The 27,382-nt window shown below is 41.4% G+C and overlaps 3 protein-coding genes and 1 pseudogene across 4 annotated transcripts; all 4 read left to right on the plus strand.

The window, feature by feature from the left end:
* LOC8063228 lies at positions 255–2,198 on the plus strand (annotated as a pseudogene).
* LOC8066266 lies at positions 4,550–8,814 on the plus strand. Its single transcript, XM_021452004.1, has 6 exons — positions 4,550–4,631; positions 5,456–5,517; positions 6,936–7,085; positions 7,160–7,222; positions 7,302–7,355; positions 7,441–8,814. Exons 3-6 carry the CDS (start codon positions 6,936–6,938, stop codon positions 8,131–8,133), a joined length of 960 nt encoding a protein of 319 aa, XP_021307679.1. The 5' UTR covers positions 4,550–4,631; positions 5,456–5,517; the 3' UTR covers positions 8,134–8,814.
* LOC8066267 lies at positions 11,475–13,975 on the plus strand. The gene has a single exon (XM_002465054.2). It carries the CDS (start codon positions 12,033–12,035, stop codon positions 13,842–13,844), a length of 1,812 nt encoding a protein of 603 aa, XP_002465099.1. The 5' UTR covers positions 11,475–12,032; the 3' UTR covers positions 13,845–13,975.
* On the plus strand, positions 18,481–26,614 carry LOC8066268 (LON peptidase N-terminal domain and RING finger protein 1). 2 transcript variants are annotated; one of them, XM_021450748.1, is made up of 18 exons: positions 18,481–18,763; positions 18,895–18,999; positions 19,953–20,032; positions 20,135–20,219; positions 20,329–20,415; positions 21,578–21,639; positions 21,757–21,947; positions 22,029–22,089; positions 22,192–22,369; positions 23,023–23,061; positions 23,140–23,201; positions 23,279–23,315; positions 23,875–23,924; positions 24,017–24,086; positions 25,489–25,564; positions 25,949–26,019; positions 26,114–26,182; positions 26,263–26,614. In XM_021450748.1, exons 1-18 carry the CDS (start codon positions 18,707–18,709, stop codon positions 26,320–26,322), a joined length of 1,440 nt encoding a protein of 479 aa, XP_021306423.1. In that variant the 5' UTR covers positions 18,481–18,706; the 3' UTR covers positions 26,323–26,614. The 2 variants fall into 2 exon arrangements, with proteins under 2 accessions (XP_021306423.1, XP_021306424.1); XM_021450749.1 differs by having other exon boundaries at positions 18,689–18,824.

Genomic DNA, 27,382 nt, shown 5'->3' on the forward strand with positions numbered 1-27,382 from the left:
CATGCATGTGCTCTAAGATTCGATGTGACGAGAAATCTTGAATTTTTTTTTATTTTTTGGGTAAACTAAACAAGGCCTTCATCTAAAAAGCTGCGGCGGATATAGGTATCAAGCGCAAGCGACAATCTAGGGCGGCAATCGTTTCATCTGTCCAGAGCTATTACGTGAAATAAACCACGTTTGTACTGTGTACATATCCGTGTTGTCCTCCTCTATATAAGGAGTCAAGGACAACCGTGCCAACCGCAAACAAGACACAGTAGCAAGTGTAGGGAGAGCAAGCAAGTGCTAGCTAGCTCTAGCTCTCTCCATTATTTCACCGAGAGATCGATAGATCTCCAAGTCCAAGATGATGGATGCGCTTGCTGCATACTCATGGTTCGGTCAGCTCTCTGTAGTGATCAGCGTCCTGGCCGTGTGCTGGACCATGGTCTGGCAGAACCTGGAGCACATCCGGCTGCAGCAGTTCTTCGCGCGCAACTTCAACCGTCGCGCGCGGCGGATCGCCGCCATGGTCGACCCCTACCTGTCCATCACCTTCGAGGAGTACGAGGGCGGGCGCATCAAGAGCAGCGACGCCTTCAACGAGGTCAAGTCGTACCTCACCACGGCGAGCACGCGCGACGTGCGCCACCTCCCGGCCGAGAGCGGCGGCGGCGGCGGCCGGAGCGACGGCACCGACAAGGACACGCTCGTCCTCAGCATGGCCAAGGCCAAGGGCGAGGAGGTTCCCGACGTCTTCCGCGGCGCCACCGTGTGGTGGTCGGCCGACTCCGTGCCGCCGCCGCGCGACGCCGTGCCGTGGACGCGCTCCGCGCGCGCCGAGCGCCGCTACTTCCGCCTCGACTTCCACGAGACCCACCGGGACCTGGTGATCAGCCACTACGTCCCGCACGTGCGCCGCCGGGGCCGCGCCGTCATGGTCCAGAACCGCCAGCGCAGGCTCTACACCAACATCCACCGCGAAGGCTACGACGACGGGTGGTACGAGGACGTGTGGACGCACGTGCCGTTCCACCACCCCAAGACCTTCGACAAGCTCGCCATGGACCCGGCGAGGAAGAAGGAGGTGATGGACGACCTGGACATGTTCAGGAACGGCAGGGAGTACCACGACCGCGTCGGGAAGCCGTGGAAGCGCGGGTACCTCCTGTACGGCCCGCCGGGCACCGGCAAGTCCACCATGGTCGCCGCCATGGCCAACTACCTCGACTACGACGTCTACGACTTCGAGCTCACGTCCGTGAAGACCAACACCGAGCTCCGGAAGCTGCTCATCGAGACCAAGAGCAAGTCAATCATGGTGTTCGAGGACATCGACCGCTCGCTCGACGTCACCGGCAAGCGCAAGAGCAAGGAGGAGGAGGAGGAGGAGGAGGCCGACAAGGACGACGAGGCGGACGGCGACCCGCGCCGGCAGAGCAAGAAGGACGCCAAGAGCAAGGTCACGCTGTCCGGCTTGCTCAACTTCATCGACGGGCTCTGGTCGGCGTGCGGCGAGGAGCGGCTCATCGTGTTCACCACCAACCACGTCGAGAAGCTCGACCCGGCGCTGATCAGGACGGGGCGCGGATGGACAAGAGGATCGAGATGTCCTACTGCGACTTGGAGTCCTTCAGGTTCCTGGCCAGGATGCACCTGGACGAGGACGTCGAAGGCCACGAGCTCTTCGGCGTCGTTCGAGAGTTGCTCCAGGAGGTGAACATGGTGCCTGTCGACGTCGGCGAGCATCTTACGCCCAAGACTCTCCACGACGACGCCGGGTCGTGCCTCGCGAGGCTGGTGACGGCGTTAGAAAAGGCGAAAGCGGAGGATGCGGCAAAGGCAGGGGCACAGCGGGCCGCTCAAGAAGACGGGAAGGCGATCGTCGTCGAGGACGACAATTAGTAGGTGAAAGACTGAGCGCGCTCCGGTCACTCGCTGGCTGAAGTATGCATATAGTGTGCTTATTTCAAGAGTCAGGATTCAGGTTAAGTTAGTCGTGCAGTTAAAATTTGTCTGGGCGGTAGTGTGCTTATTTCAAGAGTCAGGATTAATTCAGGTTAAGTTAGTCGTGCAGGTAAAATTTGTCTGGGCAGTAGTTGTGGTTGTGAACACGTCTTGTATATATAAATGTGTATTTATGTAGCCATGTATGTAGGAGTACATTATTGATACTTTTAGTGAGATGTCGCTGTCTACCTTGTACTATTACTCTATTATTAGAAAAAAAAAACTAGAAATGGATTGTCTACAATTTGATTCACTTCATTTTCCTTGTTTAAATGACATGGAGGAGTCCTTTTTCTAAGAGTGAATTCCAGATGTTGTTTGGGCGATTGAAAATATGGAGTCTTCAGAAACAACTCTCTCTCCCTCTCTCTCTCTCTCTCTCTCTCTCTCTACACACACACAGAGAAAGTATGATATCTCCTCAGAAAACTCTATAGAAATGGATTACCAAAGGTTGCCGGCCTGAGGACATGCATAGCCGAGTAATGTCAACAAAGTCAGTGTGTCATCAAAATCTGTGTGAAATGGACGCTAGCTTAGAATAATGGAGGGGTCACCATTGTGTGTGTGGGAGAGGTGAGAGTGCAAAGTGAGTCAAGGAGGTGTTGCTTGGGGATGGAGGCGAGTCGGGGTGAGCAAACCATAGAAAGACTTGGAATCACAATTTATATTTTTTTTTCTTAAATACGACTTTACAAGTATTTTATATTAAAATGAAATAGAGTTGACAACCGGCCAAGACGTGAAGAAACAAGTGCAAAAAAATCATAATTTCTAAATCATGGGCCAAGCCAAATTGGCCCACCTAAAAATTAATTTTGGGCCCAATTCTCATGATCCAAACATGCCCGGAAAGTTGTATGCGCACTTTGTTTTGGTTGCAACTTTGTACCGAGATTGGAAGGAAGATATGGGTATGTTTGTTTTGACCATGCAGTGGGTTGGTTCAGGTCATTGGGTTGGACATAATTACTAGTTATTAGGAAGATAATAAAAACCCCTCCAATAACTCTAATCCCTCCTCTTAATATTGACGCCCTTGAGAAATTCCCCCTCTGTCGTGCGTAACTTTGTGCGGCATCTGGGTCGTGTGGAGACACTTCTCCCATGTAGTGTCCACCTTCCCGCGCGCAGTTTCGCTACTTCCTCTTCCATCGCGAGCGTCTCCATCGCTAGTTCCTGCTATGAGGAGGACACAGACGACTAGGAGGGATCGGAGGCCACCGCAGGTTGAGGTGTTTAGGGCTACGACAACACGAAGGAATGAGGCGGTAGTGTATGGGCGCGTGAGTAGGAAGAGTTTTGCGCGAAAAAAAAGATTGCAAAAAAAAACAAGTGGGACCAACTTTTTTAGGAGTTTATATTGGGTACTCTTGAAAATGGGCTTCCTTTTCTCTCTATCTTTTTAGGAGTTAGAAAATATGGTGTTTTTAGGAGAAAATTTAGAAAACTCTCGGAGATGATCTTAGTAAACACAAGCAATTCTAAAAAAAAAAATCTTCTCTCACCATTCAGACTGTCAACATAAAATCGGGCATCCCCCAACCCACCCGTCTAATACTCCTTGTCCAATTACACAAAATGGCATGAGTTGTTCTTGTGTCCTGTTCTGCATTGTCACCCATGTGTTTACGGAATGCTACCGTCTTTGGCAGCTGCTACAAGAACTTCATATGATGATTGCTTTAGCGATAGTTGTCTACCACGACAATGCCAACGCAATCTATATGACTTGCAATCACATTCACCATCGTTGTATGAAAGCATATCAAGATTGCTATTAACTTTGTTCGCAAAACGGTCACCATGGAGTATGTTCAAGTTCTCCATATTCAGTCCTCTCACTAGTTCAAGGGCATACGGAAGAACCTTCGTGTCTTGTTATTTGCTAATTTTAGGTCTATGTTTCCAGAATCATCGTGCTATGACTATGGGTACATATTGGAGATAAAGGTGTACATGACTTGTCAATGTGTACTCCAAACCATTCTCGCCATATACATATATGATCACCTGATTTCTAGAGGACGTGTGATGTTTTCTATGGGCCTGTTCTGTGGAGCCGCAACCAATGAATTTCATTAAATAGTACTCTGTCCTAAAAGAACAGAAAAGCTATCTGTTGCGCGTGTGAAACTTTGGCTCCCGTCACACTGTTTTTGTGATCGTTGGATCTGGCCTCTGTCCTATCGCTGCCGTCCTTTTATTTCTGCCCTCATGCTGCCTGCCGCCCGCGTCCGTTGTTTTGTTTATTTGGTTAACATGTGGGCCCTCACATGTCAGCTTTATTTTGGGGAAACACGCGCCTTTATCTCTTTTGAACTGTTCATTTCATTTTCTATTCACTTCATCTCCCCCGTCTGGTTGCGGCCGAGGCGGAGCCTGCAGTGGAGTACGCGGCGGATCCCGTGGCGGACGGTCGTCTTCCTCGTCGCTTTTCCGTTGTTGGTTAGTTTTGGTCGATTTTTGCCTTCTATTTTTTGCTGTCACAGCCGGTTGCGTTGGTTGACGTTGTTCTCTACGTGGTGGCTAAGTTGCAGCCGGATCTTCCCCTGTTCATTTCGTCTCCCCCGCTCTTCCGGTGGCTAAGGCGTATCTGCGGCGGACAGAGCTCTTCGTCGGTGATTTTGCTGTCTCAGGTAAGCATTCAATCTCCTATGGTTGAGGATGATTTTGTAGTTGAGTCTGAACCCTAGGTTTTTACCGAGCGCAGTCATTGGTTTAGATTTTGGTTGTTGTGGATTTGGACGCGGTTCCAGATCTATAGGTTGAGTTGAGTTGTAGCTCGATCTGGAGTCGGATGTGCAGGTTGATTCCTTTTCTGATATGAAATTGTAGTCCTCCGTTTCTAGAATAGTACCTGTGTTGATTTTGTGTAGTTTTTAGGTTGAAATTGGTACTGTAATTGTGCATCTATTCAATCAGTTTCTTAGCATTTTAATCCCCGCCATGTCTTGTTGTATTGCTTATACATCTAATTTTGAGGGTTGTTATTTATGTTTTGTATGGTCTGAGATTATTTGCACATATTTCTTAGTTCATCTTTTGTAGTTTTAATATTAGGCATTTTATTTTGTCCATGAATTATTTATGTTTAGTGTTTTATCATGTACCATTACGTTTGTCTTTTGTAAAATCTTTTTGTTAATGTTGGCTTTCTGCTTATAGGTAACTTAGTTAGTTGGCTTAGTTTGTTCTATCCGATGTAACAGATGCATTTTTCTCCCAATCATTAGTTATTGTATATTTCACCGTCAATTATAGTTGTTCATCAAGTGTAATTGGTATGCATTGTTAATGTAACTATTTCTTATTTACCTGATTATTTCTAATTTTTCTATATTCTAAATAGTGCTGTTAGAAAACTAGTAGGTTGTTGAATGCCTTGAATATGCCCTCACTTTTTACCAGGCTATGAATTTGATAATGCCTGCTCATTTATTGATGGATTCTTGGCCTCCAGGGCATTTGTTGTTGGTCGTGGCTTCCCAATTGCTGACTTTCTAATTTGCTCAAATCTTGCTGGTAATTAAGCTATTGGTTTGTTCACCATTCTCCTTATTGTGTCATTCTTGTTCATATAAGTATTAAAGCTGAGGTCACAGTTTACCTGATAATATTGCATTTATCCTAGAAATCACCTAATCTTACAGTTCTTGAGCTGATGTAATTCCTAGGTAATGTTAATGTAAGTAGTATTATTTGATAAGTCTTATACATTTGGATGTCTGTGGTTTTATATATAGTTTTGGTTACGCTACTTTTGTACTTTACTTCAAGTTGCTCATCATGTATAATTCATTGGTTTTTATTAAGTAACTAGTACAAAGTTGTTATTTTCTTTTTTTTTCTTTTTTTGGTATGTTTGGTTCCTGTATTGGACTCAATTAAATTTTGTTGTTTGCATTCCATAGAATTTTTTGGGTTTTTGTAAATTCGTGTTTTTGGTTTGTTTGGTTCCTGAAATGGACTCAGAAACTTTTTGGTTTTTGCATTCCATAGATTTTTTTTGGGTTTTTGTTTATTTGTCTTTATTTTTCTACTTTGATTTATTTGTTCCAGAAATAGGCTCATAAACTTTTATGTTTTTTTGCAAAGCATAGATTTTTTGTGTTTCTGTTTATTTGTAATTATGAATATTTTGATTTTTCCTATTTTTATTGTTTTTTTGGGTTTGTTTGCAGCAATATAGAATTCATGTGATATCATTCTTCCTTTCACACAATTTTTTGTTTGGTATGAATTCCTAATGTAACTATTTTTTTATTTACCTGATTATTTATAATTTTCTATATTCTAATTTGAGTTATGAATCGCTTGAGCTCCTTTTTGCTTTCTAGTTGGTTAGGTATGCGATGTCTTTTTTGCTTGCCATATTTCTTGGGAATCTAGTAAATTTTCAGTATATGAATAGTTCTTTATTTGTCACCTTGTTATTTGTATTATGTATGTAAATTTAGAATTGAATCTATTCTGCTGCGTTAGGGATTTTTATTAGAGGTAATGTGGACTGCTGTATTAAAGTTTGTATGTAATTGTGAAGTTGTTTTGTTATTTATTTCCATGTTAGATGGCTAAGAAAAGGAAGTTCTCCTTCTTGGTTCATGTTTATATTTTTTGTCAGATGTGATAATGTTTATTAAAATTCATTAGTTCATCTTGTTATTGTTGACATCAGCCATTTTATTTTTTCTTGTCGCCTTTTAGCTTTATTATTTGTGTTGTTTGATTCAAGAGATAGATCTCGTACCCATTTGTAGTAGCTTGCAATGATATAGCTTGTATTCTGTAAAATGACTATTGACACAATTTGTTCTACTATTTACATTTTATTAGATGTCTCATCTGTAGTCTTTGAGTTTATAATTCATCTACAGTCTATTTTTCTGTAGTTATTATATAACTGTAATGTATATTTTTCTATTTTTGAATTTTCATGCTAGATGGCTAGGAAAAGGAAGTGTTCGTTCATGGATGACTTTCCTAGTGATGCTTCTAACGGTCTTGGTGATGATGAATTGTTGTTATCTGGGAACTCTTCTGCTGCTGAAGAAAATAATGAGTCTAGTAATGATAGACTGTTTGATTCAGAGGTAAGTTTAAATGATTTTTGTTTGTTCAATTAGATGTTTGTTCCTTGTATTTTTTTTCTAATTTTTTTTTGTAGGATTCTATGTCTGATGCTCACCATTTCGTTAATGAGGCTTTGTGCAAGCAGTATATGAAAGAAGTATGTCTTCTATTTTAATCTTTAGTTTTATATCTTGTATATTTGTTGTTTCTTCCTTATTTTTGTATTTTTTTATTAGTGTTCTAGGCTTGAGATGTTGAAGAAGAAACTAATATCTTCTCTGAGTCATAATGTAAGTATCTATTTTGATTTTTTATATCTTTTTTCTCTTTTATTATATGTTTTTGTTTTCAATATTTTTATGTTCTTAATTTCAGGTGAAGAAGAAGCCTGATCCTAGACCTAAAGTTGGTTTTTCAAGGTTCTCTGTTTCAACTTTTTCTAGTGTGATAAAATCTCTCTCAACTAATCATCAAGATGTGATTCGGAAGTATGGGTTTGGATCTTTGCTTATGTTTGATGAGTGTTCTGTTCCTAGAAATTTTGTTCATTGGGTTGCTCGTCTTGTCAATTTCAACTCTGGAGATATAGTTGTTAATGGCAAAGTTATATCTCTTACCAAGGAGGCTGTTCATTTAGTTCTTGATCTTCCTTTTGGTGGTGAGCCTTTTCCTACTGATTATGCCTCTGGCAAGGCATGTTTACTGTCAAGATTTGGGAAGGACAGCGTACCACCTATTAGCTACTTCTCTGAGGCCCTTATTTCTAAGAAAGAATTGTCAGATGATGATATGTTTGTTTGTTTCATTGTTGTTGCATTGAGTACCTTTCTTTGCCCCAATTCTTCTGTTGTTCCAAGTCAGAGGTTCTTTGGCATTTTTGAAGACCTTGAAAAGATTCGATCTTATGATTGGTGTGGTTTTATATTGTCATGGTTGCTTGAGTACATCAAGTTATTCAATCAGTTGAAGGGTTGCAAATCTACTCACCAAGCCACTCTTGGTGGTTGTCTATATTTCCTTGCTGTAAGTTTTCTTTCTTTTTTTCTTTTTTCTTTTTTTGATTTCTAATGAAACTTTTCATTTGTATTTAAATATTTTCTCCTTATTCAGGTTTTATATCTTGATCATGTTGATTTTGGTTCCCATCAAGTTCCTTCTACTATTCCTCGAATTTCAGTTTGGAAGAAAGACATGATTACTCGTTATGCAAGTCTTGATTTGAAAGAAGAAGGCTGCTATGGTTATCATCCTATTATGGATTATTCAAGGACTTGCTATGCTAAGGTTATTTGATATTCTATTCTTTTTTCTTTTGTTGTTGTTTTCTTTCAATTTGTGTAACTATAGTTTTGTATTGCATTTCTATTTGTTTTTAGGATTTGAGATTGCTTCCTCAGATTCGTGACCAGCATATTGATCCTGAATTTGTTAGTCAGCTTGATCGTTATGCTCGTTGTAAACTTCCTGCTGAATTGAAGGATGGTATTTGCAACCTAATTGAGAAGCATTGTTTGAACTGTGGTGTTTCTGTTAATTTTGATGTGAATTCAATAAATGCTTTATCTGATGATATGAGATTGACCTTTATCAAGCTCTGGAAGCATGTGTATTCTGTTACCAAGATGTCTCAGCATTTAGTTTTGGAGGTTATTAAACTTTTGTCTGAGGGTATTGAAAATGATGAAAATTTATGTTATGATGATGGAGGTCTTCAATCATCTCCTGTTATTCCTGAAGCTGATCCTACGCCTTCTGGTCGTCATGATAAAGGTATGTTTTAATTTTTTCCATTTTGTTATTTATAATCTTCCTATTTATTTATTTATTTATTTATTTATTTATTTATTTATTTTTCTTAAATTTTTGTTTTCACTTGTCTTCTTTTATATTTTTCAGCTAAATTTGATCCGGATATTCAAGAAGTTCATCCTTCACAGTTCAAACTTCATCGATCTGCCACTCATGATGAAGGTCTTCAATCATCTCCTGTTATTCCTAAAGTTGGTCATATGCCTTCTGTTCGTCATCGTAAAGGTATGGTTTTATGTTGTTCTTGCTTTCCTTTTTTCTATAATCTTCCTTTTTACTTATTTTTCTTATATTTTTTGTTTTCACTTGTCTTCTTTTATATTTTTTCAGCTAAGTTTGATACGGATATTGAAGAAGTTCATCCTTCACAGTTCAAACTTCATCAATCTACCACTGATGTATGTTTGTCATATGTATTATCTTTATTTATTTATTTGTTTATATCTTGTTTTATTGATTTTTAAGTTATACTCTATTTTCTGAATTCTTTTTTTTTTAAATAATTTGTTCAGGTTTCTCAATATAATCGTGCTAAAGGTATGTCATTTTCGTCTAATCCTATTGCTTTTATATGTTGCATTTTTATATGATCTCATGTTTGCTTATTTTAATTTTTATATAGCTATTGATGATCTTGGTGGCAGTAATTCAAAAGTTATATCAAATTCTAAGAATCCTCTTGTTGACGTATCTAATTTGAAATCTGTGAAGAAAAGCTCTTTGAAGAAATCAGTGTCTATTGGACATGATAGTTCTCCAGTTCTTGAAGTTGTTGATCTTGAGAACAAATATGTTCCTGATTCTATCTCTCCGGCTTCTGTTCCTGGATTTTCAAGATATTTTCCTCAGAAGGTGAGTTTTTTCTTTTATTTTCTTCTGATTTAGTTTTATTACCTTCATATGTTTTTATTGATTATGATTTTTCTTGTTTTCTTAGAGTGGAAGTTTGTTGAAGAAAGCTGGCTTGGCATCTTCTAGTGTTAGTGTTCTTACTCTTTTGTTATTTTCTTGCGGTTGGTATTTCTGGAGTTTTTTCTTTTATTTTCTTAGAGAAGGTTTTACTCTTGTTTTCTTAGAATTGAATCTCATTCCCTATAGATCTATAGATTTTTTTCTTTTTTTCAAATACCCCCCTTGTATATGTCCTTTCCTTGTGGCAGAAGTTGATACACTTTTATGTGGGCTTCTTTATCTGGGCCTTTTAATGTTGGTCTTCTCGTGTGGGCCTTTTTAATCATTTCTGGCCTTTCTGAGATGGGTATTCCACTCCAACCTGTTGTTTGCAGTTCTAGTATTGGGCCTGGCCTTTTTTATTTTTATTTTTTATTTTATTTGTTTTGGGCCTTGAATACTTATTGGTTTTTGGCTTTGTTATTTTCTTGCGGTTGGTATTTCTGGAGTCTTCCTCCTTTGTTTCTCATGTGCATTTACTGCAACCGTCACCGTCCTTCTACAGTAACTTCTATTTGTTTCTAGTGCACCACGTCTCCTCTTTATGTCCCCTTCCCCTATGTATTTCAGATCTCCCTTTCATTCTTCTTCTTGGCTTCTTCCTCTCTTTTCTTTCGTCAAGGCGAGTCCCTCATGTGCATCTAGTTATAGTCACTTCATATAACTTTTATAGTGATATCTTCACTGTAAATTTATGAATTATGTGGTGTAAATTTATTTTGGTTCATTTCTCTGTAGATTTTAGTTGATTTTCTATGTGGATTTATTTATTTTAAAAAAATCTTTGTTTTTCTTTGCTATTTTCCCCAGATTTCTATGAAGTTGCAATTCAATGATTTAATTATTTTTTATTTTTTCTTTATTTATTTTAGTATATATTGCGTGAAGTTTGCCTGGTGTGGTATTGGATTATCTGTGTGATATTAAATTTTGTTTATTGTGTTTTTTTTGTGTGATTTGTCCTACTAGGATTTTTCGTGTGAGGATAGGGCCTCAATCACACAAATTTTGTTATATGTTTCATTTGTGTGATTTGTCTTGTCAAATTGCTTGAGTGTTGGAATGGGTCAAATCACCCAAGTTCCAAATAGACAGATCCAACTAAAAGAATCAAGCATAGTGTCACGTTTTAGTACCTTCAATTTGATCAATTATAAATAAAAAATATCAATATTTATGATATAAATAAATATTATTAGATTAATTATGAAATATATTTGTAAAATAAATTAATTTAAAATCATAAATGCGAATATTATTCACTAGAAATTTGGTCATACATGAATCATTTTTTGTGGCGCACAACTCATAGTTGTATTCTTTTCAAGACGGGGGTAGTATATGTTTTAACAAGGCAGGGCTAAGAACATTTGGGAAACCAAATTCAGATGTCTTAGCACTAGCTAGCCTAGCAAGAACATAAACATAAAGCATTCCCTATATGGTGCAGTCTTGGCTCTACTACCCCTGCTCGTAACAATGACACACAGGTGTATCCTGCGGCCGCAGCGGTGGCGGCAAAAATCTCAAGCGAATAGTATAATGTGTTCCAGCTTCCAACCGTGCAAATCATCATCTGCATCCCTTACCAGGTCGGCGGTTGTGGATTTTTCTAGGTGGAAGGACAGGAGGAAAAAGAGGCCGAAATCCTGTTAGATCAGCCCATTGTTTTCGAGATGTTGTATGCACATGTGACCTTTCGTTTAACCGAGCAGATAACAGTTGCCCATTTCTTTCAGTCTCTATATTTACCATATTATCAACAGCTACGCTGAACATTTCTTCCGCGATAACAATACTAGGTCCGCCTCATTTCTCTGCTGAATACTCCTATAAGCTTGTGATCCACACAGCAAATCACTGTGTATCCCTGCAAGGCTGCAACGACTCTAGGCACTATTCTTTGAGACCTTGAGTTGACTCTTGGGCTTCATCAGACATCATCAGGAGTTACTAGTATTACTACGATGGGGCTCCCCCTGTGAGTTGTGACGAGGTCCAGCTCGTAGCCGTCCGCTTCTCTGTGGCCACCACTCCTCCACAACCACAATCCAAACCTCAGTTCCGCGCCATAAACCCACGGCTGAAACTACACGGGCCATACGTCCCTCGCCCTCGCCACCACCACAACCACGTACGCGCACGGTGTGTGTGCGTGCAGCCTGCACCGGTCTCCGTCCTACTCCTACCTACGCTAGCCACAACACATGGACCAAGCGTGGCCGTGGTTGGCCTCTCTGCCGCCGCCTCCGCCGCCTCTTCGTGACGAAGGCGGCCCCGACACACCGTCGCCGCCGCCATGGTCTCTCCCGCTCGCAGCCTCCGCCGACGGCGCCTCCATCGTCCTGCACGCCGACACAACTGCTGCTGCGTCTCCCGCTGCCAACGGCGACGACGACGACGATGACGGCGAGCCATCGTCATCGCTGCTCGTCGCTTTCTCCGTCGCCATCAACGGGGCAGGCGGCGAGGCGCGCGCGCTGTGGGCGTCCCAACGCTTCGCGGCGTCCTCGCCGGTCGCGCCGAGGGTGCACCTTCTGGCTCAGCTCCTCAACGAGGTGCTCGCGCTCTCTCCGTACGCCCCTTGCTTCTTGGGCGCGGCCGGCGGCGGGGACGCGTCCGAGGCCAAGGTGGACGCGGAGACCGTCTCCGCCGTCGTCGGAGCCGCCGCCGATCCCTCTGCGGCTGCGCCCGCCGCGGCGGCCTTCTTCTCGCTCGCTCTTCTGCTGCGGCTCTTCTGGCTGTGCGCACTCGACGCCCCGGCAGACGCCGGGTACCTCTTCTTCCGAGACCTCGGGCCGGAGATCGAGCGCGGCCTCGGCGAGTGCCGCCCGGCGCTCGGCGTGTTCCTGCGCTCCGTCGGCCCGGACGTCGAGGGCCGGTTCATGCGCTCGCTCGGGTACATGCTCTCCAAGTGGTGCCTGCTGCGGGAGATACAGGATGCTGCTGCTGCCGGTGTCGGGTCGGCGGTGGCGGCGGCACCGCGGCGTCGTCGTCGTCGCGCGCTCCCCGCCGCGTGCCTGTCGTACGCCACCGAGGTGCACGGCCTCTGGGTCCTGAGAGGCTACGCGCCCGTGCTCGCCATGCCGCGCGTCGTCGTCACGGGCCCCGCCGCGTCCGCGTCCGCGTCCATCGCGGCGTCGCCGCACGAGGTGCCCGAGGAGCCGGCGCTGCGGTACGGCCTCGCGCACCAGCAGCTGGAGGCCGTGGCGCAGCTGGAGTACGCGGTGCGGGCGCGCGACAGGAGGTTCGTGACCGTCTCCGTGCGCGTCGACAACGTCCGGGTACGCGTCGCGCGCCTCGCGTTCCGTAAGGACGACGACGGGGACGAAGAAGAAGACGCCGACGCCGGCGTCGACGACGACGTCTTGGACGGCGAGAGCCATTTCCCGTCCCGTATCCGCGTCTGGGTCGGCCCGCGGTTCGGCGCGTCCTATGCCACGGGCCCGAGCCTCGGGCGCTCCACGGGGAACCCCGAACGTGACGTCGAGTTGACGCGCACCGTCAAGGGCGCCTTCGCCGGCGCCACCAAACCAGCCAACGGCGGCGGCGGCGGCGCGCCGAGAATCAAGGCGAAGATGCGCTCGTCGGCGCGGACGCGTAACAGGAGCTGGCGGTGGGAGCAGGAGGCCGAGGGCAGCGCCGGCGTGTTCGAGGGAGTCCTCTACGACCCGGTCACCGGGACGGAGGTGTCCGCGTGGCGCCCCGGCGGCGGCGGCAGCGGCACCGGAGCAGCCGATCCGAGGAACGGCATCATGAGAAGGCGCTATGGCGGGCCTGGGCGGGCGTTTAGCAAGATGCGAGGGCTGGTGGTGGCCGGCGACGAGCTGCCGGAGGAGATGACGTGGAGGGTCGGGAGGGAAGCGGAAGGGAGGACGCTGCGCTGGCGGTTAGGGCTCAAGGCTTGGGTGAGCTACGCGCCCAACGAAGTGAGGAGCCGTCACTTCGAGACCCGCTGCGTCGAGTGGGCGCACGAGGTGGATCTGCCGCTTGCGGCCGTCGTCGGCGACGAGAGCTAATAACATGGATTGATCGAATATTAATCTTCACCTCTCCACTTAATAACAATGTAACATGAGAGAGACTAGAGGTACTATAGATTGATAATGTAACATGATAACGTGAGATATACTATAGAATTAGTGATTTATTACCGTGCGCCTGCTAGCTAGTTTAGACGTGTCTTATTGGGAGGACTTGCTGGTCGGCTGGATGCAACCGCCGGCGACCGCGAACTGGTGAAGAAAAATAAAAACCGCGTGAATTGGCGGCGCCGCGCAAGAAAAAAAAGCGCGGACAATAAGTGGGTCAGTAATTCTATTTTTTGCAAAAGAATTATGGGAACGGTTGGAGATGAACTCTTTTTAGCTTTGCCATTTTCATTTGTGAGTTGGCAAACTCTATGTTTTGCCAAACAAAAAAAATGGAAAACCGTTGGAGTTGTATATATACTCCTAGGTGGGATGAGCAAGTCTAAATTTGAGAGACCTTATGCTAATTTTTCTTTTGAGCTGACATGGGCTTCATATTTAGTCAGGTCAAATTTATGCTACGAGGTATATAGGACATTTTAAATGGGCAAGACAAAAATCAGAAGGAATTTTCTTTGGAAGGGAAGAAGAGAAGCCAATGGTGGCCATTGCTTAATCACTTGGCCAAAAGTTTGTATGCCCAAAAGATCTCGGAGGACTTGGACTACATGATCTCAAACATCTAGGTTGCGCTTTCAGGCTAAAGTGTGGATTTTAGATACAACTTCACTCCTAAGTGAAAGGGAAAAAAATCCCTCCAAGGATTGAAGGCTCCGGATACCAATTTGTCACGGTCTTAGATAACTAGAGGATTGGATTGGAATTGGGAGAAGAGAGCAAGAATCGAGGAAGAACACGGAAGAACTCAGCAGGCAAGAAGAGTGGGGGATGGTTTTCTGAAATATGTTATTCGTTAACTGTTGTTTCCAGAGGCTTATTATAACTCGGACGTATAACTCTGCCTCAACGCCGACACAGAAACTGGGCCAGGCCCCTACTCTCCTAACCGGGCCAAGCCCATTACAGAGACAGTGCGACACAACTCCTCCCGCCAACCTCACTTTAGTGGTCGGCAACAGGTTGCTGACAGAACTTGATTCTGTATTTTTATTTAGTGTGCGATACACGCAGTTTTGACAGCTTTAGATATAGCATCACTTCTGTACAAAAGCAATTGTCGGCTTCATTCCGCACTCTGCTTCCAAGAAACAAGGGCTCTATCCATCTAAGACGAAGTGGCGATTTTGACTGCAATGTTTTGCTATTTTAGAAGCGTTGTGCTTGCAACAAATGTCAGGCAGCAGACACGGAATCGGCCTGCCCCATCATCGCTTAGGCCTTGTTTAGTTCACCCTGAAAACCAAAAAGTTTTCAAGATTCCCTGTCACATCGAATCTTGTGGCACATGCATGAAACATTAAATATAGACGAAAACAAAAACTAATTACACAGTTTAGCTGAAAATCACGAGACGAATCTTTTGATCCTAGTTAGTGCATGATTGGATAATATTTGTCACAAACAAACGAAAGTGCTACAATTCCGAAAAGTTTTCACTTTTCGGAACTAAACAAGGCCTTATTTTCTATAGCAATTTAGCAATCTTTAACCCCATTCATCCTATGGCTATGGATAAATAAAGACAAGGTCATTTGGCAGGCAAGGCGCAAGAATCCAAACCTGTAGTATATAGTACTCGTACTAAAAATGGGATCAATCAATGCCACGGAAGTTGGCACTGCGCTGGGCAGCACGGCGGAATGAATGGCTTGCGGATAGCAGCAAGATTTTTGGATGAGGCCGGACACCTGTGGACCACCACGGAGTGCAGCAGCGGCTTTTGCGAGCGTCCGGGACCTGGACGCTGCCCCGCGGTCGCCACGAGGCTGCGTGGACGGAACTTCCCGTTGCAGCCCCCGCGCCGGACGGCTTGCCAATGGCAGCTCCCATGCTCGAGGGGTCTGCCGTCTGCGTCTGCACTATTCTGGTTTTGAGAAACTATAGTATAAAAAAAGTTCTACACTCCACACACCCCCCCCCCTCCTTGGCTCCTTGGATCATGGGATTGAATTCATTATAATTTAGATATAAAAGGAGGAATATCTGGTTTTATGCTAGTCCGTTAATCCTACCTTGTCTTGGTCATTAGGAACATTACGCTTAGCTTTCCCACCTTTTGTTTCTCGTCAGTCTCAATGCATGTTTCATGAGAGTGTTGCACATTAAATAGGGTACCACATAAGCAAAATTGCTGACTTGGCAGAGTCATTAAATGAAGGAGTTTCATTAGATGAGAGAGAAATTTCATCGCCATGAAACTCATATGGCTCGGTTACCTAGTTTATAGTCTTCGTAACTGTGTCATGAAACTATGCATTGGCCAGTCTCAATGTATAGTTTCATGACACATTTACCAAGATTATAAACTAGGTAACCGAGCCACATGAGTTTTATGGGGATGAAACTCCTCTCTCATATGATGAAACACCTTTATTTAATGACCCTGCCAAGTCAGCAATTTTGTTTATGTGGTACTCTATTTAATGTGCATGACACTCTCATGAAACATGCATTGAGACTGGCCTTACTAGATTGGGTCAATCAGATCTTTCTTCTTGCTTGAAATGCGCGCGGAAGAGGGCGCTGCTAAGCGAACAACAATCGCTCATCGTGAAGGCTAAGGCCAGTCTCAATGCATGTTTTATGGGAGTGTCATGCATATTAAATAGAGTGCCACATAAGCAAAATTGCTGACTTGGCAGGGTCATTAAATGAAGGAGTTTCATCAGATGAGAAAGGAGTTTCATCCCCATGAAACTCTTGTGGCTCGGTTACCTAGTTTATAGTCTTGGTAAATGTATCATGAAACTATACATTGAGACTGGCCTAATACTGCTCCTTCTTAAGTAAAATTTAAAAAAAAGATAGTTATTAAGAAGAGGTTTTCTTTGCAATGACCGTGGAAACTATTTTTTTTTAACAAAGATAGTTACTCATCCATCTCAGTAAATGAACGAAGTCACTTAAGTCATGCTACTACTACTCCTTCTTACTTATTAAGAAGAGGTTTTCTTTGCGGGTGTGAATCCGGTATTAATTAAGGTAATATAGTTGTATATGGAATATATATATTTGTATACTATTGTTAGCTATGCAAAAGATATGCTTATATTTTGCGTTTCTATTATAGGGAAGTGAGTTAAAGAGTATGCTATAGGTTGTAGAGTAGAAATTTATCATGATGATCTATAGAATCAATTTCCATCTCTTACCCTGTGAATTTGAGATAGGCATATATATGAACTTTGAAAAGCTGTGGAATCTCAAATACTAAACCAAATAGCCTAATCCATTAAGTAGATTCAAATTCCTCCAAATTGAAAGGATCCAAATGGCCTCTTAGAAAAAATGATGTGCAAAATCACATTTTTTTTTAAAAAAAGGACATAAAGTGGAATTTCTAAAACTCTTAAAAAACTATGATTTAGCAATATCATGGTTTTCAAAACTACAAACATCGTTGCATCCAAACACTTTATAGTTTTCAAATCCAAAGCATTTCACAAGAAAAGTGCATGTTTTCCCCCTAAAATAAGATTATCGTGCTTAGACCTTAGTATCAAGAAAATTGTAGTTTTAGGATTATTGATGAGCAAAATTGTGGTTTAGAAAAAAGAAGTCCAAAGTGGAGTTTTTAAAACTCTAAAAAAACTAGAGTTTCAGCAATACCATGATATTCAAAACCATAAAGTTTGTTGCACCCAAGCGCTTCATGCACTCTAAAACCAAAATATTTCATAAAATTATAGTATTTTTTTCTAAAACTCTAACAAATACTTTGTATCAAACAGGGCCTTAAACTTTTTTTTTTTTGCAAAGGCAGCATAGATGTAAGCAATGATATCCGCTTTTTGGCTGTTGTTCACCTAGATAGACTATGAGTAGGTTTTGTAAGGCATACTTGACTGATGACATCACAAAGTAAGAGAAATTCAGTGAGTTCTTAAGGCTTCACCAACACTCCAATAGCCTCTTAAGACCATGTAGGATGGGAGGATCGAACTCCAATTGAAGAAGAGAGAAGATACAAATCAACAGTGTTAAAGAAAAATAGTGTCAGAGTTACTTCTACAAACTACGAAGTCTTGATTTAAGATGTATAGAGGGGTTGATCTATACGAAGTCTTACCCAATCTATATAGAGAAATTGATCTATTCGTCTTTGAGTTCAAATATTCAATATCTGATATCATATCCGTATCCAAATACTAAAATCATATCTTTATATGATATCGATATCTAATCAACCATATCCGATATAGTTGACGTTCGGAGATTCAACATTTGATATCATATCCGTATCTAAATACTCAAATCGTATATTTATATGATATTGATATCTATTCAACCATATCCGATGTAGTTGACATTATTCATATTCGAATCTGAATTCTGATAGAAATATAAAATTAAATATGATATCAGTGATATATACTTGTATCAGATCCGTTTTCATTTCTAGAGTTTTTTTTTAAGGAGTTTTCGAACATTCAGTCGTTCATAGGAAAAGAGCCTGCATCGAAGTTTGGTGAAATCACCACTAGACTAGTCGTCGTCTCGGAACAGCGAGGTAGAGGTAGGCAAGGCGACCCGAATCCGCGGGGGGACACGTCTGCGCGGCCGCAGCCGCGCAAAAACTACTGGGCACCGGCGCACGAACGCCGCGTGCTCCCCGACCACCAGCTCCAGCTCCCTCCCTCCAAAGCCCCCCCAATCCCTTCACACTGCTCTGCCCCAGCACCCAATTGAGCCATCCCAATCCCAACCCTACTCCCTCGCCTCCCGCCCCAATGACGTCGCCGGGCGGCGTCTTCTCCACCGCGCTCGTCGCCGAGGACTTCCCGTGGGTGCGTCGCTCGTGCCGGTCCAGCCCGATTTGTCCCTTTATTTGCTGATGAACCCGGAGAGGTATTGGCTTGGACCGAATTCGCTGATGCTGCTTCTGCTGACCTGCTATGATGTGGTGGTTGCTGCGCAGGTGGAGAGGGAGGAGGAGATGGGGATGGCCCCGGACACGTACAGCGAGGTGTTCGGCCTCGCGCAGCGCGGCACGCTAGCCTTCCGCGACCGCCGCTTCGACGAGGTGATCGCTGAGTTCTCGCTCCTTTCCCGACTTTTTTTCGTGTGTGCAATTGTGCATGCAGTCGAGTTGCTAGTGTCTCGGTGTATCCGGACTGAAAGTTTGCATATACCCCATGAGCGTCTGCTAGTTTAATTGGTTGTGCTTCCAGTGTGGGGATAAAATGAGAATTGGCTTCGGAGTTGGACGGGGAGTCTGTGGGTCTAGTGTACCCTGGGTGGGGGACCTGAGATTCGGCTTCGGGGAGGAATGAGGTTGCAACGACTGTTTTTGACTCCTTGAGATGGGATGAAGTCCAATGGAATGTAAACGAACCAAGCTGAAGTGACACAATGGTGTTCAATTCATTCTTTGTCAATGCAAGTTAATTTCGGGAAGTGGTTCTCCCGCATATGCGGTGAACGCTTGGTACCAGCAATTGCAGTTTGCAGGCAGTTTTCAGAAGGGAGAAAACTATACAAGTTACCAACTAGAGTCATTGCTTTCCCAAGTTCTGCCTCTGACAATAGTACATTAAGCTTGACAGAGTTAGCATATGCAGATAATTTTGAATATCGAGGAGCTTTCACATACAGTTCGTGTGGCATTCTGAGTCATCCCCCTTCCCCAGGGGAAAAAACTGCACTAACTATTTATGATCCTAGTAGAGGAAAGCCCTAGATATCTTTGTGGGTATCACACAAGGTTTTATGGTCCCAGTGATTCTTGAATCTCACCTAAAGGAAAGCCCAAACTAATTAACAAGATGGGCCTCCGGGCAGTGGTGGAATGCTCCTGTTTGGGCCGACTTATGCAGGCAGCATGTCTACCGGTCCTATTAACTACATATATATATTGACAGTAATTTTATCATTTTGTGTTGTTTTTTTAGTTATCTGCTTTTAGGTGGTCTGCGCACATACAAATATATTTTGTTGATCTTAGTGCAAATGCTACTTGGCATGATCCTGTTTCAGGCAATATCCTGTTACACTAAAGCTCAAAATTTGAGACCAGATCCAATTATCCTTGGCAATCGAAGTTTGGCTTTCTGCCGGTGAGTTTCCTGGCAATGTTTTTGATAATTTAGCTGTATATACAGTTCTATATAGATATGTTTGCTTTGGATTCACACCATGGTGTGTTACCACTATGACAGGTTAAGTCAACTGTTGAGGGAGAGATCAGCAGCTGACTCTGAATATCAGCCGTTGAATGGCCTTGATCCTACAACCCATGCAGAGGTATAGTACTTCACATTATTGTTGGATTCCAATGTTAATTAAGTGATCTCGCAGCGCAGTAGGCTTTCTTATAAGATTTTTTTTGTTTATATTTGATTCATTATTACAGTTAGCTCTGAAGGATGCAGAGAAGATATTATCTATCAACAGTAATTCTCCTAGACCATATCTTCTCAAGGCATATGCGCTAATTCTGGTAACAGTTTGTAACTTAAGCACGTCAGAAGATCTTGGATCCAATCTTCTTTTGTTCGTGTGAATAGTACATTTTAAGTATTTTTCCTTGAATAAGAATACTCAGTTTAGCCCACTAGGATTAATTTTTGGAAGAGCCTTTTATTGTCTGCGGACTGTGGACTGTGGTCATTTGGTCTTGTCACATTTAAAATTTTAATATTGGATGAGTAACACCTGTACTTCTGCAAATTCCCGGATGTACTTTATGTGGTATATTTTACCACTTCTATTTCTCATGACTTGAATGTTCACTTTATCCAGAAATCTCAGGCAGTAAATGTCAATATGCAAAATTTGGAACTACATGTGGCAAATTGTTAAGTTTGAGACCACTATGGGTGATCATCCAAAAGAAATACAAGTTCGCTAATCAAAAGAAAATATTAAAAAGATTCATGGATGTAGTAATGCATGACATATACCCAATTTCATTGCAAAATTCACCAATGGGGGTTTAGCCCTCCTGTTTCTTAAAAAAAAGCAAAATATCTATGCATATATATATACGGCAGCGCTATTCTACACCCTAGGTGTAGAATATTATTCTACACCGCAAGGCAAAACTGAGTAGAAAAAATACTGAGTAGTACCGGAGAGTGTTCAGTATCATCTTGTCTAACACACAGGATCACGAAATACTGAACAATACTGAAACACGAATACTGAGTGATACTGAATTTTGTTCAGTATAGCAGTTCGGTGTAGAATAGTATTCTACACCTAGGGTGTAGGTGTAGAATATTATTCTACGCCGCAAGTCAAAACCGAGTAGAAAAAATACTGAGGAGTACTGGAGAGTGTTCAGTATTAACTTGTCCAACACTCAGGACCACGAAATACTGAACAATAATGAAACACGAATACTGAGCGATACTGAATTTTGCTCAGTACAACAGTTTGGTGTAGAATAGTATTCTACACCTAGGGTGTAGAATAGCACTTGTATATATATATATATATATATATATATATATATATATATATATATATATATATTCACAAGCTTCTCTTTTTATTATAATCTATTGGAACCAGTATTATGTATATTAGTCCATGTTATAGTGGATCCATATTTCCTTGGATGATCTTTTATCTAATTGGAATAACTCATTGATATGAAGATGGAGCATTACCATGAGGCACGTGAGGCCCTTCTTGCTGGTCTTCAAGTCGATCCCCTCAGGTATGATTGTTGGCTTATAAGGATATTCATAATTGACTTCATTGCTTGCAGATATCTATTATGTTAATAATGATCCTCTGGTGCATTTTATAACACTTATTTTCTTTATATATACAGTCATGTCTTGCAAACCTGTCTGAATGATCTGGATAGGAATACAAATATTGCAGCTGGGGCAAGGCGTGCAAGTTTAGATAGGACTGATGATTTTGAGTGCACATTATGCTTTAAGCTATTGTATGAACCTGTCACTACACCATGTGGGCATTCATTTTGTCGCTCGTGTCTACATCAGTCAATGGATCATGGTGAGCTTACACAATTTTCACATGCCCAATTATCTGCTTCTGTTTAATTATGAACTTACTGCTATGTGCTATGTCCAATAGGAAATAAGTGCCCCATGTGTCGGACAGTGCTATTTATTGGTCCAAGGACATACCCTTTAAGGTAAGTTAATCTTCTTTACTTGAAACTTCAAAGTATCATTTTGTTAAGATGTCCATATTTTCCCCTGACATTTCTGATGGCAGTTATGGTTAAATGCTTCAGTGTAACATTGAGCAACATAATTCAGAGAAATTTTCCACAAGAATATGCTGAGAGGAGGTCAGAACATGAGACTATGACATATGCCGGTGTTGATTTGATGCCTCTCTTTGTTATGGACGTTGTACTTCCATCCCAAAAGATGGCACTGAACATATTTGAACCTCGCTACAGACTGATGGTAAAGTTATCACAAAATTAGACACACTTTTCTCAGACACATTTGTTGATAATGTACTTCTCTATTGATCAAGAACGCAAACCTAACTGTACATGCATATCCAGCTTGCAGCTATAACCTTTCAAGATTTTATTATTTAACATTTATAAATCTTTCTGAACTAAGTTCCTTTCTCGAATGATGCATTAATTATCGAAATGTAAAAATGTTCAAGCGTTATTTCCATTTTTATTATATGTTAAATTTCAATAATTATTGCATCATTCGAGAAAGCAAGGTTAGTGTGCTTTGAAGAAAAAATATATGTGCATAGATGTTTTTCTTCAAAACATGGATAGCTGCATAGGCTATATAATTTTGAAGACATATTACTTGATCGTCCTGCACATCTTGGTTCCAGTGAATAGACAAAAGTGTAAGACCTTATCGTCTTTTGCTATTGACGCATGACTCTGAAATTTGTTTTTTCCCGTTGGATTCTGCATTCTTTGGCCACACACAGTTGTGTACTTGTGTTGTTATTCACCAATTTACACTAACCTTAATGAGCCTAGGAAAAATGCAAGCGTAACTTTTTTTTAGAGAAAATAAGATGTGGTATTTTGCTCTATTTATTTCTTCATTATCTTTTAATGTTTTCCATTTGAAATTAGGTACGGAGAATAATGGAAGGGAACCATCGGATGGGAATGGTTAGGAACTAATGTCAAAGCATCACTTTGTTTGTTTTGAAATAGTTCTTTCATTTATTTTTGGTTTGAACACTGTAGGTTACTATTGATTCAGCAACGGGTACTGTAGCAGATTGTGGCTGTGAGGTGGAAATTTTGGAGTGAGTTTTACTTTTCATTATTTGCAACTTCCTGACAATGTTTTTTTGTTTAATGTTTAATATTCATAAATTTCTAGGTGTGAACCACTTCCAGATGGGCGCTTTTATTTAGAGGTAATTTTTGTATTAGTACTGGATTTCATAATTAAATACCAGTGTAGTTATATTATGCAAACTGCTTTCTGTATGTACAACTGCCTGATGTGCATCCCTGTGAGCCTACAGATCCTTGACTGTGTTGCTGCAGAAATAAAATATTCTCTTTTAGTATTGGCTGGTGAAAACTAATTGTCATATATATTCTTAGATTCAACGTTGTTTTAGAACCTAAAAGATGTAAGATCTATTTGCAAATGTTCTTGGAATATTTTTCTTTGTTTTGCAAATGGAGTCCTTAATTCTTGGTACATTGAAAGAAACTTCTTGTAGAGACTGGAAAAGAGCATAAAGAAAGTATCGTTTTGGTTAGCTGCAGCAAGAGAGTAGAGGACCTTGCAAAGTATCACTTGTTTCATAGTTTTGTCTACCTTCTTTTTTCCCTACAGCCACCATTGTTTAATGTCAAATAATGTGGACATTTGATGCCTTTTTATGTTGAACCAATGTAATGAATTGAATTATGAAATCCTTAAGTCATTTTCAGAGGACAAAAAAATAATAGTTTCCATCATAGGTGGAAGGCACACGTCGGTTTCGTATCTTACGATCATGGGATCAAGATGGGTGAGTCTTGCATTCTTACTACAAATCTATCTGGGAGAGAATGCCAGATCATTTTGGTGTAATTCTTAGTTTTTTTTTTTGAAAAATTGTAGATATAGAGTTGCTGAAGTTGAATGGTTGCGAGATAGACCTCTGCCAGAAGGATCACAAGAGAGAAGAGAAGTAAAATCTCCATACATTTCTCTTGCTTTTCTTTAACTCTGACAATAATTATGTCCAAATGCAACCAATACTTTTTATCAGTATATCCTGTTGATTTTTTTTTTCTAAAAAGTACTCCCCCCATTCCAAGTTATAAGACGTTTTGACTTTTCTAGATACATAGCTTTTACTATGTACTTAGATATGCATAGTAGAAGAAATGTATCTAAGAAAACCCAAAACATCTTATAATTTGGAATGGAGGGAGTACATCTCAATCAGCTCTCAAAACCATATTGAGGTTCTGTTAGACTACTGCCAAATTGAAAACCTATAACATGTTAGTGTAACTTTTTGAAACTTGGCGAGATGGACAATTGGAACATATCTGGTATTTGTTATGATCTTATTGGACTTAGAACAAGACAGCTTTTAATCGGTGGAAATTCTGTAGAATCAACCTTAGATATTAAAGAGGTGGCATGGTCAATATTATGTGGGCCCGCACATATGATGGGTGCCATAGCGGCATAGCACATTGCCCCATAAACAGTTTAGCATGGCCAAAGCTGAGTAGGTCAATCAGATTAGTGCTTGCTGTTTGCTTTTGAATCAAGTCGCTAGGTATGATCGGTGTGCTATGATAGGAGTTTTGAGTTGACTAGTTAATTTGTTAAAGTTTGATGCAGCTAACCATGTAATGAATAAAGGAAAGCAAGATTTATCTCTTATCTCCTTTGTCACTTGGTGGCCCCCATACCGCTGACACCCTGCAGTGTCTCTCCACTGCCATGGCTGTCCGGGGACAAGGTTGCAAGGCTCATCCGAGGAGCACTTCTGCTGCCTTTCCTTTTATGCGCTGATGTGTTCTGTATTCAAGCTCATTCTTTTCTTTTCTCATAACTATTGCAGCTAACACAAGTTCCATAAATTTGACTCTCCTATTCTTTTCTCATATTGTTTAGTTCCACCCAAAATCCAAAAACTTTTCAAGATTCCCCGTCACATCGAATCTTACGGCACATGCATGGAGCATTAAATATAGATAAAAAAACTAATTGCACAGTTTGGCTGTAATTTGCGAGACGAATCTTTTGAGCCTAGTTAGTCTATAGTTGGATAATAATTGTCAAATAAAAACAAAAGTGCTACAATGTCCAAATCCAAAAAGTTTTTGGATCTAAACAAACAAGACCCTGCATTCCATGGTTGGCTATCCTTTTTTTTTTCCTTCCATCTGTAGTGTTTTGCAATCCTTGACTATTTGGTTCTTCTCACCTAACCTATGCTTTCATCCATGCTTTGGATTACTAATATTGGCCAAGTGAAAATTAAAAGAGACGTGTTACATCTCATCAAAATAGTAATGGTGTCTCTGTCACTTTTATTTATGGAGTTTATAAGTCTATTTAATTCTTCACAGCTAATGGAAATGGCCAATGAAGCTTCAGAGATGGCCAGGGCATATATTAGACGTGCTAGAGAAACCATACGGACTGGTATGCTTATTTTCAACTTTTCAAGTACTTTATATAGTGAAGTAGTTATTTTTACAGTGGAACATATTGTTTTAGAACTGTTTAGAGAAAAGTAAGATCTTGTATGCAAATTTTCAGTATGGTGCATAAATCATTGGCTCCATAAATTGATCTGAACTAACAGAGTAAACAAAACTCGAATCACACAAGAACATAGTACCATTTGATTTTATTTGAAGCCTAGAGCTGCCAAAGTTTGGACAGAAAATCTAGAGATGATCCAATCAAACCCTTAAGGTTATTTGGTGTGCATTGCATCATGATAATGATTGTCTGGGATGCTAATATTTTTGGATTATTGTTTGCTTCTACATAGCATTTTGTTTTAACATCCATTGAATGCAGCAAGGCGAACAAGACATTTGGATCTTGAGGGCATGCCTGGGCCACAGGATCCTGAAAAATTTAGTTTCTGGGTACGCAGCATGCTTATTTTTGCTGAAGTTTAATGATGACATATTTGCTTATGCAATATTTTATTTATTTATTTATTTATTATTTTCTCTGCAGCTAGTCAACTTGATAAGTTTGAGGCCCTCGGATAGACTAGATATGTTACGCCTTCGTGACACTAGGGAGGTAAGCTCATAGTCTTTCGTTGTCTTCTGTTTTCACGGCAGAGACCAGGTCTTGATTTTGCATTGTTGATGCCTCTGCAGAGAATTTCTAGTAGCATCAGGTTGCTGAGTGATGCCGAACAAGGTTGCCGTGTACAATGACAGAAACAGAACTACAGTACAAGAATTGTTTCCACATACCAATTCGTTTTTAGGGGTATATATATACCGAGCAGCTCCTATATGTATATCGATTTGTAGCATATATTTCTCATAGTTGTCATTTAATTGATTCTGTTCTATGTGATTTCCTCATGTAACTGTCAATGGAAAAGGTATATCATTACTTCCTCATTTGTGTATTACTACCAGTCTACCACCTTATTCTTGTATCAAATATTCAAATCCCTTTTCGCTTTTAATGCCATTTGAGAATTTAGGTTCCCGGGAACTATGTCGTGTTGGTATGCTTCTGCGTATGCTACTGTAGTGCTCTTGTCATTTTTGCTAGGTTGGTCGAAATTGGATTTTTCCTGGTTCATCGTACCTGTAATGCACGCTTGATATTAGAGCGTTGCTGCAAAAATAAATAAATAAATAAAAATCGTGCCACTTTATTTTTTATTTAGAATTACATAGTACAGTGTAGATTTCCATCGCACAATTAACTATATGAATACATATATAAATTTTACCTCTACGAGCATATCAGACTGTAGATCTTGAGATTTACGAAACATAGTGTTGTTAAATTCTATAATAAATAAATATATTAAAACACGAGCATCCTTGTTATATCAATGATTTGAACTCGTGTGGGATCGATGACTTAAATTCAGGAGAACAGGGTTGGCAACAAAAGAACCTAAACGATTGAACAACCAGCCTACCATCGGTGTCAGGCTGTCAGCTGAGCCAATGACTTGCCGAAACTTTTACTATAACCTTCTTTACCTGTTCGTTGTCGAAAAAAAAAAACTGTTCTGACCCCGGTCCAAAATTAGCCTGACTTCATAGGCCATAAGTTCCGTCGTTCTTTTCACGTGGCCCATAATGTCAATAAGCAACAGCCCACAGGCAGATGAGGCCAGAAGTCTACGAGAGGAGCCTAGTCTATCGGTCATAGGCAGTCTGCCCCTTCGACGGCCCGACGCTTTTTGTTGACAATTTACCATCGCCACCTTTTTTTTTTCCTATAAGAACCGGGAAGGATTTTTTTCTA

The sequence above is a fragment of the Sorghum bicolor genome, chromosome 1, assembly GCF_000003195.3.
Source record: "Sorghum bicolor cultivar BTx623 chromosome 1, Sorghum_bicolor_NCBIv3, whole genome shotgun sequence".
Taxonomy (NCBI): Eukaryota; Viridiplantae; Streptophyta; class Magnoliopsida; order Poales; family Poaceae; genus Sorghum; species Sorghum bicolor.